This window comes from Scomber japonicus, chromosome 2 (genome assembly GCF_027409825.1).
Source record: "Scomber japonicus isolate fScoJap1 chromosome 2, fScoJap1.pri, whole genome shotgun sequence".
NCBI classification, from domain to species: Eukaryota; Metazoa; Chordata; class Actinopteri; order Scombriformes; family Scombridae; genus Scomber; species Scomber japonicus.
In genome coordinates this window covers 23,014,466-23,035,204 of record NC_070579.1, presented here as the reverse complement: position 1 = coordinate 23,035,204, position 20,739 = coordinate 23,014,466, and the positions used below count along the sequence as shown (strand labels likewise).

General features: G+C 40.1%; 1 protein-coding gene across 2 annotated transcripts in view; it reads left to right on the top strand.

The window, feature by feature from the left end:
• The window catches only part of atf7ip (activating transcription factor 7 interacting protein), a 31,225-nt gene extending 11,081 nt beyond the window's left edge, over nucleotides 1-20,144 (top strand). The window contains exons 2-14 of one of the 2 annotated variants that reach the window (XM_053338667.1): nucleotides 10,771-10,828; nucleotides 11,740-12,264; nucleotides 12,404-12,845; nucleotides 13,672-13,853; nucleotides 13,972-14,109; nucleotides 14,269-14,340; nucleotides 14,440-14,543; nucleotides 16,189-16,253; nucleotides 16,976-17,635; nucleotides 18,243-18,344; nucleotides 18,456-18,533; nucleotides 18,740-18,822; nucleotides 19,232-20,144. In XM_053338667.1, the coding sequence (XP_053194642.1) occupies nucleotides 11,746-12,264; nucleotides 12,404-12,845; nucleotides 13,672-13,853; nucleotides 13,972-14,109; nucleotides 14,269-14,340; nucleotides 14,440-14,543; nucleotides 16,189-16,253; nucleotides 16,976-17,635; nucleotides 18,243-18,344; nucleotides 18,456-18,533; nucleotides 18,740-18,822; nucleotides 19,232-19,690 (2,904 nt within the window). In that variant the 5' untranslated portion in view covers nucleotides 10,771-10,828; nucleotides 11,740-11,745 and the 3' untranslated portion in view covers nucleotides 19,691-20,144. The remainder of the gene's footprint in view (nucleotides 1-10,770; nucleotides 10,829-11,739; nucleotides 12,265-12,403; nucleotides 12,846-13,671; nucleotides 13,854-13,971; nucleotides 14,110-14,268; nucleotides 14,341-14,439; nucleotides 14,544-16,188; nucleotides 16,254-16,975; nucleotides 17,636-18,242; nucleotides 18,345-18,455; nucleotides 18,534-18,739; nucleotides 18,823-19,231) is intronic. The other variant, XM_053338675.1, reaches the window with a different exon arrangement.
• The last annotated feature ends 595 nt before the right edge of the window (nucleotides 20,145-20,739 follow it).

Here is a 20,739-nt window from a genome sequence, read left to right as displayed (position 1 = left end):
TTTCATGTGAAAAACTGAAATGTGCAGTGTAGACTTGAAGATAGATAAGTTAGAAAGAAATAATATTTAATCAAATATCTCAAGGGGAATGAAATGCTCTTTCAGGGTCAGGGTTGAAATTTCTGCCAATTTAGGAAAATTAGAAATCAGTAGGATTTTTTTCATATTCTAAATAAACTAATTTAGTTTTAAACTTCCATATATAGATTTCACATTGTTTAGATAACCTTAGATATGTCATTCACCTTTTTAGCTCCCTCCCTCGTTAGTGAAAACTGAAAACACCCTTCTGCTGAAATGGTTTAGCCCATGCTTGGCTGTATAACTCCAGACTGGAGCCGACTGCTGGTGTGGGGGAGGGGAGTTGCCGCTCTGTGTCAGTCTGTGGACTTCAGATCTGACAGTGTGCTGCTAGCTATGGTTTATCCAACCTCACTTCAACTGTAGCTCCTTCAAAACTGCTCTTTAGCTTGTAAAAACAAAAATGGAGCTAGTGCATGCACATATTTCAGTTCCACATTTAACAAAGAGCGCCTTTATTTTTTATCTCTGGAGGGAACCTTATTTCTGTTTGCCACCCAGGTGCTTTTTGTTTATTCTGTAGTGTGTCAATCAACATTCATTGGCCTGTTTTTTTGTAACCATGAGATGAGCCTCCTCAGTAGGATATGGCTAAAGCATAATCACCATGTGCTTTCTTGATTCACACTCAAACTCCTGGTTCTGCCCTCCCCCACCCTCTTCCTATTTTTCTTCCCTTTTTCCTTCTACCCAGCCCTTGCTAGCCTTCATTTGTGGAAAAGAAAAAAATCCAAATCACGCGTACAAATGTTTGGGCAGTAGGAGGAAAGGAAGCACTTCTATTTAGATTGTTGTTGAACTGTTAACCCATGATTTGATAACAAGAAATAACAGTATATTTTGATATATTTGATTTGTTAACTCTCATGTTCTGTCCATTTCTCATTTGCCTACCTAAAAACTACCCAGTGTGTGACAGGTGCCTGATCCAAGTATGGGCAACAGATTCACACATTTAGGTGCTAAATTCTGAATAATGTGTAGAAAATTATATTTGGGGCTCTTCACCTAGTCGAACATTTGAAGGGAAAATACCCACGTGACAGGGTGGAAAACAAGAGTCAAATAGACATACATGAGGGAATGTCACAGGAAAGATCAATAATCAGCTGCTGCTTAGAATAACTCAAAGTCTTGGCTCCGTCTGGTTTCATGCTTGTCGGATAGCAGATATAAAATGTAATAAGCAAAACTGTCTGAGCTTGTGGGAAAGCATGCAATAGACAGCTGTAGGTGGTGGATGGGACCTGATGGGATTGAGTTTTCAGTTTTCTGCAGGCCATGAGTGAGATTAATGTGAAGTGCAATTGAACAAGGGAAATGGGAGCACTTCTACTTGACCAGGATATCTGAATGTATGGTTAATGTTTACTTTGCCAGGCAGTTCACTTAATTTGTTTGTTGTTAAATGATTGAGCTAAGTGCTCAGACAGCCTGCATTGCAGCACACATTTTCTACACCTAGTAGCATATGTAGAATGTATTATTATAGTTAAAATACATTATATGTATATGTGTTTGTCTTAGACATATCAGAAGATTAGATTTACTTCTTACCACAACATAAATGAGATTGACAAGATAAACCAACTGCTCTAGATCTATTCATCAGTTTTTAATTAGTGATATTGCTCATGTGATTACATGTTTGATTAAAGTACATCCATGAGCTCTTTGTTTGTACATTTTATCTTGGTACATTGGTTATGAGTCAGTGTAACCCTGCGGACAGGTTGTCGGTCTATCACAGAGGTAACACAGACTGACAAACACCCCCCCCACTTTCACACCTCAGGGTAATTCAGAGTTTCCAGAGCACCTGCCCTGTATGTCACTGGACTATGATCGGAAACTGGAGCTCCCAGAGGAAACACAGAAAGGGGGAAGAACATGGTAACTCCATTAAATCTAGGTTGCAATACATAGAGGGCATTTATTTTCCCCTGTACAGAGTTCCTTTCTGGACCATCTTGATCACACAGTCTCTGTCTGCAGCAAAGCAGGTTTTTGTAAAATCAGCTAGCAAGGAGAATATCAAAAGAGACCAGACTCACCGTGAAAATTATTATTATTATTATTATTCTTATTTGCAATTGAATTAATGTACAAGCTAAATAAGTCAACATTATTAATAGTAACTACAGGCTTTGGGATTTATTGTTCAAAATAGGAAATACAGACAGCCTTTTAACAGGTTGCACAGCAAGCGAATGAATGAGTTGCTTCAATCAAGAGATTTGAGTGAAATCTCAATAATTGTAACATCTACGTAAGTGACAATGCGACCTGCTTTAGAATAATCTAAACATTAAAATGTTGTTTAATTTCGCTAAATATTGTAATTGCTCTATTCAAGTTGAAATCAAATGTCCTGGTGAGAAGTATGCACATAACAATTACTTTCAATGATGCTGTGCTGCTGTGACATGACAAGATGTTCTGCTACATAATAGCAGGCTCTGATGGCTCCATGTGTCTGCGCACAGCAGACCAGGTGGCCATTTTGGGTTTCAGTGGATCCAGATGCAGGCAGTGAGGGTGGGGGTGGGGAGGACTGCGTACCGTGCGCAGTAATGTAGGAATGCAGACTCTGATCTCACTAGCTGACATGTTTTTTTTTTCCACTCAGTATTTAGCCTCCATAGAAAAAATGTCAGATAGCAAATAGAAAAGTCATCTTTCAGTGTTTGGTGTGGTTTATTTTGCATTAATTAATTGAATTAACAGCATCGCCTGTGCGTGACAGTTTGAGGCAGCTGAGTGTCAGGTTCACAATTGGACATTTTGGTTGAAGCCCTTCCGGCAGCCTGCAGGAGACAAAGATTAATGTAGCTGTTGCACATTTTCTTCATTATTTGTTTACCCAGTTATCTTGAGTTAAGTTCATAAAACATTTAACAATAAGCTCTGAACTCATGAGGTCAAAAAAGATAACAGGTCATTCTCAGTTTAGTGTGTTGCTGAGCAGTGAGCAGATCCCATGAGAGCTCTTATAACTGTAGTGAAACTCTAAACCAGCATTCAGAGGTGATCACTGAGGCGACAGAAAGATAACATCAATCAAAATCATTCAATCACATTTGCAGGTTTAGAAGTAGATATTTGTTCAGTTTTCCCTCGAGGTCCATGTAAGAGTATGGAGATTTCTGCAGAGTCTGTACTTGTTTTTTTCTGGTTAGTAGGCGGAGTTTGTTAAAGGATCTGCTCGTGCCTGTGCTCAGCATGCTGCTCGCAGCAGCGCTGGTGGCCATTTTGTGTTTCTGCAGTAACAGGAGGGGGGGATAGGCAAAGAGCGCACAGGAAGCTTTTATTTACTCACACAACACTGCTTATTATGAAGACAGAAATAAAAGTTAATTGTAATCAAAAATTACATTTCCAGTGTGCTACTTCCTCTTCAATAATACATATTTGTGTCTGTTTGGAGACAAATCAGGAAATGACTTAAACTGTTATGTGAAGAATATATTGTTGCATAGTTCATTAAAGGAAGTAGAAATGTGTTGAGTGTAGTTTCAGTGAACATTTTGTTCACTTGTGTTTCTTTGTTCCTCCTGAATGGAGATCCCCCCCTCTGTGTGTGAATGGTTCAGTCCGTTCAGCAGCAGCTCTGTCTGCTGTGGGAGAGGCTGGGCGGATACAGGCTGCTCACAAGCTGTGCTCTAATTTCTGTCTGTGCACAGTTAGCATGGCACTGTGTGGCTAAAAAGCGCTTTTTCTTGCTTATAAATATCAAGCATGCTTGACCAATACTGAAATAATCAGCCTCCATTGCGCTAATTGTAGTTAATCATGAAGAAGTAATTATATTCATGTTTCTGTGCAAAGTGCTTATTTGGCTGTAGCGGTAGTATATCACTCTCTGTGTGATAATTACCTTGCCCTCATTAAGTAAATCTGTACTTCGACTATTCGAATACCTGAATCCTTAATCCTTTATCTCTTTTTTTAACGCCCCACCCCCACTCCCTCCCCAGATCTGAATGGTTTGATCCATGTTTGACTTGGAGAGGCTGGAGGGAGACTGTGTGTGTGTGTGTGTGTGAGTGTGAGTGTCAGAGAGTGTGAGAGAGACACGGAGCGAGAGATGGGGGAGGGGAGGGTGCAGCTGCAATAGGTTGAGTGTGTTGTTGGTGTTTAGCGCTGGCTGTGCGCTGCTAGCTAGTCTCTGACTAAAGTGCATGTTGTGGTGCTTTGTCATGTTGAAGTGTCTTTGTTAGTTTTACTGTTTACAGTTTTACTGGTTATTGTTTAATAGCTCAAACAATGAGACATTGTCCAGAACTTGGTCTGTAATTGTTACCACAGATATTTAAAAGGGTCTAGTTGCTTTAAAAAGATCCTGGCTTTAGGTCAGATGGATTAGTCTGAAGGAGGCTCCTCCCATTTACTTCAGGCCTGTCCTTGGGCCTTTTTGGCCATGTGCGCCATTGATCATCACATTTATTTGTAAGATCTTTTGAAACATAGATTTGTTTTTCAAGTCCTCCTGTCAAAGCTAAAAGATTTTTCCACTACTTTATTTAATTTAGTTTTTAGTTGGTTTATTTAATTGCATCTGTTTGATAGAGAGATGGACAGAATATGTGCCCCACACAATTAGATTTTCAGCTGTTTTCTTTACTTTTCGCCTTCAGAAAAAGTGAAATAGAAATTCCCCAGAGCCTGTGCTGATCTATCTTGAAAGTGGCAACAGAGTGTCTGTAAACAAAGAGACATTCATGAAAAACCTATGATTGTGTACAGGATATATTTTGTACTGTTTTAACAAATGAAACATTACAAGCAAACTAAACTCATCAATAGCAATGATGGAAACCGCTGACATACAGCGACTATTGAAAGGATGAGCCATCATGTCTGGAATGGAATCATCATTAACATTTCCAGTGGTTAAAAAAGATATTGTGGTTTGACTGGTTGTGGCTGATTAGTACAGATTTATGATTCGGCTTTGTTATAGATGTCAGCATTATTGGGTGTGTGCGTGTGTGTCAGAGACATACCCTTAAAGTTTGAATCTATTGATAACTACACAGAGCATTTCACCTGATATCAGAGTTTTAAACAGACACAACATTTTCTTTTTTTCACCTGGCAGCTTGTTCATTTGGCCTCTAGTGTAATCTGGAGGAGCGCTAACATGGGAGATCATTTTACAACGACCTGAGTAAGGTCCTCTGCCCGAGCCATTAGAGGGATAGTGGTAGGCTGAGACTAACTAGGTACTCAGCTTAGTGGTAGCAAGTATATTGAACATACAGACTCAAGTGAGCAAGTTACATGTATGCAGGCAGTATATAAAATATATGGTAGTCAGCAGCGAAATCCTAACAGAGGGTTTATTTACAGCTAAGTCAGTGTTTCTTAGTGTCTTTTGTATGACTATTGTGAGAATAAATTCAACTATTGCAACATCAGAAATCAGCTTAAAGCCATCACATGGTATTAATGGACTGAAACACATCTTTAATATTTTACGGTGGTGAATCCTCAACATACCCACTGCAGGATTACAACGTCAAGGACTGGACTCTGCACTATTTTTATGTCTTACAGTTTTATCATTGACCTTTTATTTATCACACTTTTTTTGCCTGTGGGTTTTTTTTAATGTTTTTTTTTGTTATAAAGGACAGGCCCCCCCCCTGCCCTGAGTCAGAATGGTTTAGTCCATGCTCGCTGTAGATTTCCATACTGTGGACTAGTCTGTGCTAGAGTTGGGGGATGGGTGTTGCTAAGCAACTGTCTGTGCAGTGCACTTCCCCTCTGTCTGTGCGCTGCTAGCTAGGGTTTGTATTGATAACCACCAATAGTATAGAATAAAATGATGTAGACACAATATTTGATGTGTATGTGTTTGTTGTATCCATGTCACTGGAAAGAAAAAAAGAACAAAGGAAAAAAAAACACATTTTTGGTGTGTCATATTTTGCATTACAGCAGATTGCTCTCTCAAGAGCATTAGGCTGACTTTTCTTATTACAGGACTGAAGTGACACCTTATTATAGGCTCATCTAGGCCACATACTCTGTTATAGGACACACCCCTGCAAGGAACAAGATGGACTAGTCCTAACAGAGTCCCTCCTCCTTTCTTTTATGTTCTCCTGCTGGCCTCTCAGCCGTTCCCTGCTCCCTCAACCAACAAATACATGGAAGGCCTCAATCCCACACATCCTGCTAAAGGTTGACATTTCTTTGTTTTTGAAGCATGTTTAGCATCTCTGTCTCGCTCTCATTTAAATCTAACTCAGTTTTTCTAATGCAGCTTCACACTCTTGTTAAGATAAGCTTTTGATACTTGCAGAGGGTGCTATGCTAGTCCAAAAATGTAGAGTTTTAGTTATTATGCATCTGTTTTTTTATGGGAAACGTAAATAATGGCCTGTACACAGCATGTGATGAAATTTGCTGTGGTTTTTCACTAATTAAGTTGATTGATCAACAGTGTTGGTAGGGACATTTTGTTATCTGCAGTACTGCATGCGCCACCAGGAGTAAACATGTTTTTTTAAATTAATAGCGCTCAGATACACTCATGATGTGTCCATACACACAGCTTTACCTTTGTATTTATAGCACCATCTACACATTTGTAATTCAGCAATATTTGCTCTGTATGTGACTCTCACATCTCGGGTATCACACAGGTGTGAAGGATCCCTGATGCTCCATCAATGAAGGTTGAATTGAAAGATTTTTATTTAATGTAGCATTGCCGTGATTACACCAGATCACATTCATTTGTTTATTATCCTTAGCATAAATCTTCCCAGAAGCATAAATAGTGTTTTAAGTTTGTAAGACAATACATTTGTGATATGTTCAGTACTTAAAAAGCACAACATTAAGAAAATAATTACATATAGCTTATATTTCAGCAGTCTATAATTAAAAAAAACAACAACTAGTGGGTCATGTGGTGTTATATATAATATCCATAGAGTTATGAGTGCTAATCTGAGCTGTTGTAGCAGAATGATTTGGACATCCTTAAATCATCACCAACACAGACATAATACAGATGCGTTTGTGCAGTTTTCAGCAGCACTTCAGAGTCATACTGCACCTACAAAATGGCGATGGTGCTTCAGTTTTTTGTCCCAAAGTGGCTCCACTTGCTTCAGTTGCTGACGCACACTGTCAGTGTGGATGTTTTCATTGAACCTGCCAGTGTTTTTAAATGGAGCACAATGAGGCACTTATAACAGCCGATGAGGCTCGAGCACACTGGGTTACAGCAAACAATAGGTTGGAAATTGATTGGTTTTCATATGTGATACTGATCCATTTAAAAATTGCTTTCATTAGTACCAGTAAGAGTCCAGCATGTTGGAGAAGGACATACCTAGCTAGTATCCGTGATGAATGATACCTCATCACAAACATATTTCAACATCTGTAAGCTGTTCTTGGAAGGTGGACTTGCTTTTCCAAGTAGTACATGCAAGTTAATTTACCCAAACGAGAAGTGACTTGTACTAAAATGGTCATCAACTCATTACCCATTATCTTCAGAAAAGCCTTGAATCGTGTTAGTCAAGTTTGATGAGCAAATAACGTGAAATCTGTTGAAATGTGGTTTCATCTTCCACATCTGAACCAAGAATGTATTTGTTCCAGGAAGAGAAAGTCTTGACGTTCCTGTTGACTGAAAAGTTGGAATGACGTGTTTCTGTTGTTTGCATTCTGTCACTGAGCCTTGAACTTGAGTCCTCCTGCTTTAGTTCTGCTGACCATGTAGTCACTGCTCTCAAAATATTTATTCTGTTGGGTCTATTAAATTAGAGACACTTGCATGTCAAGTTTGACAGCGTTGCTACCACTTAATAAGATTTGACCAGCAACTCCATGACTAGTTTCCTGGTGTTTAAACAATGCGTTGCAGAGGCAAAGTAATGAGAGAATAGAAAATAAACATCTACTCGAGAGAAATGAAGTCAAAACTCAGTCATAAAAGAGAAAAAAGATGGGCATTTCGTTTCCTGTTTGTGAAGCCTCCAGTTTAGCGCAAAGTCATTTGTGAAAATTCGTTCTTATGTGTGGTAGCAAAGTTATCAAACACACTCTAGTCATGCAACAACTGAAAATACATAATACATAAATACATTTTTAAAATGTGTTAGAAGTTGTGTAATCCCTCTCTTCTGTGCATTGAAACTGGAGCATGTTGGCTTGATGACTCCAGTTTAATCCTGCGGGTGATACATTTGGCAGAAGATGCATGATTTTAGTAGAGAGAAAGACAAACTTAAGGATGACTAGTCAGTGTTTTGTATCAGCAGTCAGTGCAGACTATCACAGGAAACAAGCTTGCGTCAAACAGCGTTACATGGTGTAAATTCAGACCCATGCACTTTAACCTCAGAGACATCAGTTGTCTGTGTGAGAAGTCAGAAATTAATATTCCCATTTGTTCATCAGACTTTGTTTATCAGACAGCGTAGAGGCACAGGTGTGAGTGCCGTACTTATAAATATGGTGTTGAGAAAATAAATCTAAAACAAAGTGGATTTCCTTTTTAAAAATGTATTTTGTAGTTTTTGATGACATAACCTGAGGTGCGCATTAAATGCCACACCCAACCTGTCCGTGTTCATGTGACACATGTAATGATTGTTTGCTGCTTTATCCTGAGTCAGGCTCAGCAGAGGACTTCACTGATAGCTGCAGACAGTCATGTTTTCCTGATATGGGTTTATCTACTAAGTTAACTTGATAACTTGATTGGAGAAAAAGGATATTTCGAATATCTTATTTTTACCACAATATCCTTATGGCTAATATACATGGAACATATAAACAAAAAAATAGACCATAGCAGTCTGTGTTTTGTCACCCAGCACAGTAGAAATATTTGTCGATTAGTTCCAGCTTGTATTGTGTGAGTTGATAGTTTGGAAAAATAGAAAATAAACATTTTAAAAATGTTTTGAGAGGAATGTCCAACTTTTCTCTTTTTTTTTAACATATTTGTTTAGTATCATGAAGTTGATATAATCTCTCTTTGTGGCTTTACCAACAAGCCTCGAGCCTCAGGCTCAACATAAAATTCTTAGTGAGCCGGGTAGTGCTGCAACTTGATATATCTGATGGACAATCCTGTTCAGCTAGCTACTGAGAGCTCAGCCTGGCAGCAGCCAGCAGGACTGACGGCCATTTTGGGTTTCTGCACTGAATCCAGGCGCTGTAAATGAGGCCATAGGATGGGGGGAGGGGATATTGTGCTCTGTGCAGTGTGCAATAACATTGGCATGTTAAGTGTACCAGTGATTGTGCTCGCAATGTGCAACACTCTATTTGTTTGTGATAACTTTTGCATGATGCTTTTTTCAGGTAAAGCAATCATGCTGAAATATCCTTTTACAATAAGGAGTTGGAGGTCATTGCAGGAAGCATGTTTGCTGGTATGAAAGCTGAGCACAGTGTTGTGCGTATGCGCCAGCGTCTCAGTGTGCTACTCAGCTTTACAGTGTGATGTCTACACCCATCCCACACCAGTCAATGTTGCATTTTTCCGCACACATGTGACAGTCTGCCAAGTTGAAAACTGCACATGGAAAAAGTAAAGAACGAGGCCTTTTCAGATTGCTCTGTCAGCTGCAGTGTTGCAGGTCAGCAATGCAGCCACCGTAAAGCTAACCAAATTCACAGTGTAAAACTGAGGCAGGTTGCTTTATTGCTCTCACCACGAAAGATTACTTTAATAGTGACTGGCTTTATATGCTTTGTTCCTGTGCTTAAACCAGCATGCAGATTTACATTATATATAGTATCTACCATTTAAATATCTCTGCCTTTTTTTATACTGGTGCAGTTTTATTAACAGACAGTCTGGGTTCATTTTAGGAGCAAAGAAAAATAAACACTTGTGTTGGCTGAACATACTGTAGCTTTTATTAACTAAAACTATGAGTTGGTGAAGTGATTTGAACCATGGCTGTATTATCTGGTTTACTTGTGTGTGCTTTGCCTAGCATGCTTGTCTGTAATAAGGTTCTCTTGCCTGCAAATAGCTGTTGAGTCACCGGAAACATTTTTGTTGTATTGCACCATCTTTGTATTTTGAAATCAAGCTGTGTTTTAATACAAATGCTGAATAAGAAGGAGCCTATATCAAATTATCATGTCTTAGTGATCACATCCAAAATATTAGTGTCATCACACAAATTCCTATAACAAACAAAAGATTTGCTAATACTCCTAACACTGCAAATTAACACATTAAAAAACCTCTTTGCATTACTACACAAAAAAGAGTCCTAACGTAAAACTTTATGGGCAAATAAAACAATGATTGTCGTAACATTAACATGCAGCACATCAAAGGGCTCTAGAGTTACATCAATATCCAGCATATAGTAGCCTTTTGTGTCCAAATGGGTGATCTATTATAATGTGATGTAATTATATGAATTATTGATAGATGTGGATTTAATTTGTCATCAACACAATCTTCTATTCAGTTAGATTAAATTCTTACTGACCTCATAATTAAATGTCTCGTTTTGAACTTAAGATCTCAGTTACAGCTCAAGGGAGAATCACTGCCCAATTCAGAGGAGCTAAATTTAGGTTTACACATTAGTTTTGACTGTGAATTTCATACATACTTGATATTTTAGTCCAAGTCTGAAGCAATGATATACAATTTACTAAAAGAAAAAACATCTGTGTTTCCCTCAGGTTGAATTCTGTTTAAGAACTCTGGTAAATCCATGACCAGCATCCTTTCAGCTTGAAGGTGAGTGATTCACAGATGATTTATTTAGTGTATGCATGGCATGTTATTTAATAAAACGGCATATCATATCATTTCTTGTTTGCCACTGAGTGTAAAATGAGAATTTTACTGCAGCTAAGCTGTCATGCATTTCTAATTTTGCTTGTGCTCTTAGTTAAAATCAAGAGGTGAATATGGCATGTGCACATTAAATGCATGAACATGAAGAAACTAGCCCCAAAACTACAATTTGTGCAACATTCAAAACTATGTACGGAAAATCCTTCATGTTTTGCATAACCTCTTTACTGCTGCCAACACAGCCTCTGTTGGACCGTTCTGATTCGCTGAGGACTGAACCAATAGGAACGTGGGGGGATGGGATGACAGTTGGGTTGCTCCTGTTGTTAAGTTCAATGTCATTTCTGTTCACTGGATTGGGGCTCAGGTAAACATGAAATCTATAGCTTAATCCAAAAAAATTAAAGCAAGGGGAATTTGTCAGAACAGCTTTTCTGACTAACATTTAAAAACAGGGTTTCTGTCACACTGAGCTGCACCTTGAGTGTTGTTACTTCAGGACAGATACAACAATGTGCAATCAGGCAGATCCCCAGAGAACAGTGATGGCTTGGAGTCAAATTTATAGAAAAAAACAGGCTGTTGGGGAACCGTCCGGTTTGGTATGCAGATCTGTGAAAGAAGATCCTTCTAGAAAAGAACTAACAAGAACACAGGGCTCCACAGTGACCTCTAGTGTTTCCTCTTAAAAGTTGCAGCCATTTCTTTACTATGCACTGCGTAAACATCAGAGCAGACTCAGAGGTGGGAGAGGCTGTGCTGTTACTCTCCCAGCCATCACTTTGGTGTTGTGAATCTTTCTCAGACTCTTCATCTTTGATAGCATCTAATTTGTCCTTGTCACTCCACAGGCAGCAATGGAAGTTGTTGTGACAGAGGAGAAGAAGAAGATTTTCCGTGCTAGGAAAACCATGAAGATCAGTGATCGACAGCAACTGGAGACTCTTCACAGCACTCTGTTGACAGCAACTCCGAGTCTGTCCGAACCATCTCCGCCACCGCTTATGAATGGCACGCACAAAGAGGATGGACAAAAAGTTGGGGACAAAGAACAAAACAGCATCCTGGACTCAAACTCTCCCCAAACCACATCACCTGCTTCTCCGACCTCTCTGAGCTCTCCTGCTCCTTTCCTGTCCCTAAATCTGTCCCCCTCTTCTGCCTCTTCACAAAGTCCAAAAGCAAAGGAGGACACCTCTCCTACATCACCATTCCACTCTATAAACTTTGAACTGAAAAAGATGGAGGACGACGAGGAGGAGGAAGAAAAGAAAGGTTCTCCATTGCCTTCATCAAACGAGTCTCCTACACCAGTATTAACAGAATCCAAGGAACAGGAGAGAAAAGAGATGATCCCAGAGATGGAAAAGAAAAAGGTAAAAGGCTTAGAATCTTTTAGGAAATTGTTTGTCGAATAGTATCAGTGACTTGGGTCTACATTGAACTTGTTCAAAGTGTGAACTGAGAGTCCTAAAAACGTATTTTCATTCATGAATCATTTATGCTTTTCCTCAGGAGGAACAGACCACAAAAGAGGACTCCACTGTGGATTCTGCCAAAGATTCTGTTAAAGGTTTAGCTCCATGTTCTCCTGCGCCACCTTCAGTATCTGACAGCACAGGACCAATGGAAACAGATAGTGACACTACAAAGGCCAAGGATGCTGAGGCCTCCGCAGCCAAAATAAGAGATGAAAAGCCTTCTTCCCCTAAATCAACCACTTCCGATTCCTCTCCTCCTTGTCCTCCTTCTTCTTCCCTGGAACTAAAACAGGAAAAGGAAATAAAAGAGGACATAAAAGAAGAGGAGGATGACAAAGATGATGTGAAGAAAGCAACAGTAAAAGAGGATAAGATGGAGGTGGACTCAGTGAATGCGGTGATCAAAAAGGAAAAAACGGAAGCTGGACAAACAGCAAAGCCATCTCGGCCATCGTCCACCCCACCATCTAACACAGGTACAACAGAGTGTAGATCACGTGTCAGGCCGCTTCAAGATAATCTTCCTATAGATGAAGTTTAGCAGAAATCTAAAGAGAAAATGAACCAGAGAACACTTTATGCATGATTTATAATTGGTAAATTCAATAAATCAAATGGTTAGATATTAGGAACACTTTCATATTACATTAAATTAAATATGCTGTGCAAGAAATTGCGGTAGCTTCTGATGTTTGATAGTATTTGCACTTTGATCTTCTTTCCGATAAAAGGAGCATAAGTGTTTTTTGAATACACACATACACACACAAGTGTCCCAAGGTATTGAAACATATGTAAGCTAAATAGTTTGTTCAGATTTAAAACAAAACATATTGTTTTATAACTAGTTATCAAACAAGTAAGCTGTGTTGCATTACTGCCCCTAAATAAAAATATATGCTTTACTGATCATCCTGAGTCTGAGATGGGGTATTGGGGTAATGCAAAGTATCACCTCAAGCAAATCCTGTTAATGCTGCCATGTCACTGGGCTATAGTTTCTGATAGGAACCCAGTTTGTCATTGCTTTACCTGTCCTGTAGGTCAATTGAACTTGCATCACTGAAGGTGACATGTATTTATGTTGTCTGGCTTTCTGTGATAAAAATATCAGAAATAAAAACATGTAATCAGAGACAGGAAGACTTTCAATGCTATTTCCGTTGTCTTGAATTCCTGTTTATTTTGGTCCTACTTCAACTGAGACTGACTGAAAACAGAAAGCATATTATGCATAAAAGAATTAAGGGCAATAAGTGGCACATACAGGGTGGTAACAAGTCTTTCTCTTTGTTCCCCAAGCAGTGCAAGAGGACAAGTGCTCCACTTCAGGATTGAAGCGCACATTGTCAGAGGGTTATGAGAAAGATGGAAAAAGTGTGAAAAGGGAAGGTAAGAGACCCAGGATGGAGCGCGAAGAGTTGGAAGCACAACTGGAATTTAAGATTACTGCAAAAGCTGGCAATCACCATAAACTTGAAAAGGTTTGTATGCAAATCCTGCTGCTCATCCCCAAAGTGTAAGCTAACTGAACTGTTTTTCATGAATTTGGATATTGAAAATTGACACTTTTTTGCCCTTATATCCGATATTCTTTCTCAGATTGTGCAACAGTTAGTGGATGAACGGTTGAGGGTCTTGGAGATGACCATTTTTGACAAACATTTCCAAGAGCTGAAAGGCAGAGTAGATAATATCGACTGTGCCACGAAACACCAAACCGCCATTAACACACTTCAAGTAAGTAGATGTTAATGTTTTATTAAATACATTTTTCTATAATGAAAAGACATGCAGCATTGAAAGGCTGTCTTGCTCATAGTTATATGTAGTTAAGAAATGCTGAGATTCACTCAAGGCTCAAATCTAAATCCTTCCTGCCTTTTTTTTTTCTTTTAGGCCAAGATAGCCCGACTAGCAAAAAAGTTTGGAGAGGCCAATCAGGCGTCTGAGAACAAAAGGAAACAGGAGGTATGAAATGGTTTTACTTACTTGATGAAATCTTTGCATCTGGTATGCAAGTGATACTACCTAACAGTGTTCTGACGTCACATTGTCTGATTCCTGCAGGCCCTCGCTGCTGCTGCTGCTGCTGCTGCTGCTGCTGCTACCGCTGCTACTGTCGCTACTGCTGCCAAGACTGCAACTGTTGTAAACAATCCTCAAGTCCAACGGTAAGTGTTTCCATGCCTGGAGCCAGTTATCATTTAGATTCCTGCCAACCATACTATATATTTTAACTTATGAATTTAGCAATGACCTTCTAAAGGTTTTTGGAAGTTTTTTTTAAATATATATCTTCATAGCAAGCTCACAGGTTTGCCAGACCATTTCATTATGTGTGTAAATATTTAATTAATCAAATCCACAGCATAAATGTATTTACATATGTTCTTTGAATCATACAGCAGTCTGTGCACTTTTGTATTTTGTGTGAATATAATTTGGCCTTTGTATGAACGTGACAATACCGGACTGAAGCCAGTACTACATACAGAGCTGTTTACTGCGTGAATAGTTGACATTGTCCCAGGTTGCTATCTGTAAACACTAACAGACTGAATTTAAAACAAATGGAACGAATAAGGAATTTTTACATCCTCCAAATCCATACCTTTTTGGAAACCAAGATTCCATGTCCCTTGTTCGGTTTGTCAGGATCAACTTTTAAAACGTTTAACTTCACTCAAAATATTTCTTAAGACTGGTTTGGAATAAACAAACACACTTCCCAGTCTGCACCACCCGCGTGAGTCCAGGTCCTGAGTCTTGTGACGTTCTACAATGTGAAGTCTGAGCGTTTCCTCAGGCAGTGCAGAGTGTAGTTAAAACTGCACTTCTCCTCCCAACAGCGTGCTCCGTCGGCAGACAGTGGAGCCGCAGGCTGTGGTGCCCAGAGAGGGGGTGGTGCCCTCTGTTGGTAAGACTCCTGCAATGTCTGTCAAGAAGGAGAAGGAAGAAGAGCAAATGGAGGATGAAGAGCAGAAAAGTGTGTTACGCAACTTTGCCATGGCAAAAAAGTTGGCCGAATACAGTGAAGGAAAATGCAGAGCAGACGTTAAACTCCGCACAATCACTTCCCACTTGGAGAAAGTGCTGTACCACAACTGCAAGAGAAGCTCAGGGAATCCCAGAGCTGACCGCTACGCATCCTACGTGTTCCGCTACTTAGTCCCATATGACGTCTACTGTGAGTGGGTTGCCAAGGTCAACTATGTTGGATTATTGGGCAAGGAGGCGCTGCCCACAAACTTGAGGAGGACAATGAGAATGTATATTGAGCGTCGATTCCCTGAACTGTCCTGTGACAGCTGGAGAGAGATTCGTGATGTTATCAATGAAATACTGCGAGTGAAGAGAAGACCTGAGTTTTTTCGAGAATATGATGAAAGAACTACAGTGTCATTTTGACCGTCTTATGTAACAGGAACAGAAGCATACTGGGACAATTGTCATAATGCGTCATTGAATTAACTAAACATTTTGTCTAAATATCACACTCATTGCACTTAGATTGTCATCAGCGTTCATAAAAACATATTTCATATTGAAAGGAGTAGTAATCCCTGGTGACTCGTACACTAAACGTGGAATTGGTACCACACTAACATTGAGACATGCTGATTAATGCTTTAATGAAAACTCAGACATGTACTTTTGTCATGAGGTTGAAACTTGCCACAAGCTGTTCAGAGATGACTGTATGAAATGGAATAAAGTTAAATGTCAACACCATAACACGTTCAGTCGTCTTCCTGATGTGGACATAATCAACTGTAAGCTTAAACAGCTCTAAGCAAAAGCAATCTTTCTAAACAGGCCGGTCCGGACTTCCATGGAGTTAAAACAGACTACAGCTACGGTTTCTTTGTCCAACACAGCTGGTGAGTAGCAAGATTTCCATTCTACTGGATGAATTGTTGGTCTTTGCTTTTGGATGAGATAAGGGGGAAGGACCGCTTGGTGTAACCATGGTTAGTAACATTCCCTTCCGAGCCAGAGGGATGTGGGTTTTCTTCGATATTGATAAGGGATGCCTTATAAGCCAGCAAATGAAAAAGATTAGCAGTGAATTAATCCTTTAAAGTGTTGCCTGTGTAATCAAAGCACTTGGTGGCATGTCCCTTCCTTGCAATGAACATGGACTTTACATCCTCAGTGAGAAGGGATGGGTTTGGAATTGAGGGAAACAGGTGGGAGAAGTCAAACAGTGCAGATAAGTGGACTAGAAAATTAGACTAAATTAGTGTGATGGAGTTTGTCAGATGGAACTACTGTAGATGGGGGTTTTTTTCATTATTTTTTGGCATTGTTCCTTAAATTTGATTGTCAAAAGTGCACAGAGACTGGAAACATGGGAAACACACCAGCAACTGGAATTGAACCACCAGTGTGCGGTTTGCAGTGTGTCTTAAACCATTAGGCTACCAGGGCATCATTTAATCTGCAATTACCCTAAATAGCAATAAGCAGTGTGAGGAGATGATGAAGAACTGTTTTGTTTTTTTTGTTTTGACTTGAACCTTTTTAATAGACTGTGAGCAGAGGCAGAGTTGAAAATATCAGCAACACTTGTCTGAAACAAAGTTTTTCCCATTTTCCTCAGCAAATTCAGCCCCATCAGCTGTGCCAGCTGCAGTTCCAACACCAACGTCCACCTCCACAGCCATAGTTTCACAGGCCCCCATCCTACAGCTGATCACCTCCACCTCTAATGCCGCCAGTACCTTGGCCACTGCCATCACCACTCAGAGTCCCACAGGCACCCTGCTGCTGAAGACAGCCCATGGGAGTGGCATGATGGCTACAGGCCAGCCGCTCCTAATCCAGCTGCCTTTATCAATGGCTAATGGCCAGGCGGGAACGCTGGTCAACATCCCTGTCTCCTCTTTGTCTGCAGCCAGCTCACTCAACAAGGCCAAAACCACTGCTTCCACCACCACTTTTATCCTCAAGCCTGCTCCCATCACTACCACTGCAGCAGCCTCTACCCCCGTTGTTGCCACTGTCCCAGCGCTACAGGCCTCCACTGGCCAGATGTCCTCCACTCAGATCGCTCTTACCCGAACCATGTACCAGGGGGGAGCTGGTGGGATAACTACACCCAATGCTGGTGTATCTGTGACTACAGCCAGGACTCCAGCTCAGTCTGTCTCTGTAGCCGGAGCTATGTCTTCAGCTTCTTCACCTGCAACGTCTGGGCCAGCAGCAACAGGTTCCACTGCTCCAGGACCCCCACAAGGGACATCTCTGACATCAAAGACAGGTAGGGGTGTGCTTTAGTCAACAAGGCTAAGGTTATTTTTGGGCATATTTTAAATGTCATCTTGGCTGCAGTCATGCAGTCAGCAGCTTGTACAAATCTGTACAAATGTGGTCAGTTCTGGTAATGTCAGTGACATATAAAGACATGATGATTATGGGTTTGTGATGCCCTTTTCATACATGCACAGCAACCCTGAAGTTGTACAGATTTTAACCGTAGTAGCATTAAACTGACTTTTACCTGCTACTTACCTAGTACAAAGTCTTGTGTAATATCAGATTGAGCCCATGTGTGAATACAGCAGGTCATTTTCTGGAAAATTCCCTGCAAGCGAGTGGGTTACAATTGCTCGCTGCTGTAAGCACCACAAAATTCATCAGTAAGGGAGATGGTACGAGTAATTTATTAAACAACCGTCGAACAAGCAGAACATAAAGTTACATATGTCTGTGACTTTCATTAGGTAAGAACTTGTCTTACGTCTCATGCTGTGTGATACATGTCTGGAAAATGTCTGGGCTGGATTCTCCAGACATTGTCATCCGTCATCATCTGTTTTCTTTTCTTGAATGTATCTCTTGCTCAATACTTTTGTCTCTCTTCTCAGACAACCAAGCCACAGGATCCATTCCATCCAAAGCTGCTGCTCCCACAGCACGTCCCAAAGGTTCTGTCATAGATCTCACTGAGGATGACGATGATGTACAAGGTAAGGTTTAGGTGCAATAAAATCCATTTTTATATCTTGATTTCTTTTCTATACCTTCACATATTGAAAAGTTGGCTTAAGTCTTAAGATGTTATACTTTATGCTCTCCAGTGACAGGAGTGAAGAGTGCCACTGTTGCAGCTCCCTCACCAACCCAGCGTCCTCATCCAACCATCAGCATTCCTAACAGTAAGACCAACACATTATATTGAGGACGCGAAAGACTGATTTTGATTTTGTGTCCAAAATATAACGCCATGCTTAACAGTTAAGCCTGACTATTGGGCACTATTCTGTTTTTAAAAAAACATAGTAAAGAAAAGCATGACAAGTATATGTCTTTTGTAATTATCTAAATTATACATCTATCATTCTAATGTGCACTTTGTCCTCAGGTGCAGGAGCGAGGTCGTCTCCTCAAAGCCATCAGAACCCTCCCAGCAAGCCTCAGTTGACAGTCCACCACCGCCCCCCGCTGGTGAGGACTTGGAACAGCATCTGACATATTTTTCACAGAGCAAATACAGATTTGTGATTCTATAATGTATCTGTGATGTTCTCAGTAATATTTATTTGCATATAATATTAAATGTCAAATTTGTGGATCTATAACAGGCTGCTTATAAAGCTACAATTAGTCAAGCTGCCTTTGTCCAGTGCACACATTTTTTTACATTTTTTAAAAATTATTTTAAAAGTTTCAATGGGCAGTTGTTTGAAATGAATTATGTATGAGAATGTATTTATCCCAGCTTATGGAAAACATTCAGTACTCATTTTATGTGAATGACCACCAGATATTTATTTTGTTTTCCAAGAAATAGCTGTTTTAATCATATTTGCCCCCTTTGCTAGAGTAACAATAACAATAGATTTCTTTTTTATAGGACTCCCCTATAAAATCCCGGGCTGTAACCACTGCTACGCCAACCCGAGCCTCCAGCATGGTACTGCCCCCTCTCCCTGCTGCACCTGCACTTCCGCGCTTACCTCCTGAGGCTGAACGGACATCACATCCCCAGCAGCCTCAGTTGAAGCTGGTGCCAAGTCAGACCGGTATTGTGCTGTCCTGGTGTGTGGCAGAAACTGATCGGACCTGTGCAGCTGTAGATAGCTATCACCTTTATGCCTTCCATCAAGACAACTCTAACAGCAATGCAGCTCAGCAGCACTGGAAGAAGATTGGGGAGGTGAAGGCCCTTCCTCTGCCTATGGCCTGTACTCTGACCCAGTTCCAGTCTGGCTCCACTTATCATTTTGCTGTTCGAGCCAAAGACATCTATGGGCGCTTTGGCGCCTTCTGTGAACCTCAGTGCACAAATGTCATCAGTTCCAGCTCCAGCTGAACAGTTAAGAAATGGAAACAGTTTTTTTGCATTTGAAAGTTCATGACGCCTTTTACTCATTTTTTGTGTTAAGAACCCAAGTATTGTGCCCTGAACACATACAGAATCTGTAAATATCTGCATAACAACTGGACTTACGACTGACTTGGGAAAATTGAAGCGGCAAAATGTTGGTTTTGTCTGTTTAATGTATGTAATGTATTTTTTGTGACTTAAGCTGTTGTATATAATCAATTACTTTGCCTCTCTACCAAGTCAAATATTTATGTTGTTGACTCCTGTTACTCTGACCCAGATGTCTTTTGCTTTACTTGAGAATAGGTGACAGGACTATCCATGTAAACACAGAATTGCACAGTCATGTATAAATGTGTTGTAGAATCTGAATGATAACTTTTGTAAGTTTTGTCTGGCAACCAGACTTTGACAAACACAATAAAGGGTTTTATTAAAGTTTTGGTCCACTAAGTTTGACTAATTTTATCTTCCATTGTTTTGTTTGTATTTTTCTACTACCACTAATCTACCACCTGAAATACAACAGTACCCCACTGAGACACTGGCACTGTTGTGAGATATTTGTAAAAAAAAAAAACAAGAACAACGTCCTATATTTTGCCACCTAAGGTAGGGTTTAGTACTTTCAACAGAAGCACTGAAAGCTTTTTTCCATTTGCATGATGATCTAGATAAATGGACTGATTTGCTGCAGGTTTCCTTCAGAAATCTCACAGCTGATCTCTATGCCTGGCAGTCAGTGAAGAAGCACAGAAATGCTAAGTTTGTGTTGACTCTAACTTCAGAACTCATATTTTGGTTTGCACACACATCCCACGAAAGGACGTCAGCATCTAGCATATTTGGGCATTCTTTTGTTTCCTTCAGAGCAAAAAGCGTTAAGTGAACAAACTTTGCCAAGATAAACCTGTCTTTTTAATCAGTATTAAAAGTATATTTTGTTACCTTAGAATGAGCCCTTCATATTAGCATAGGGAAGACGTCCTCTTTTGCTGAGTCCACCATGTTTCTGCAGTAGCCCAGAATGGACC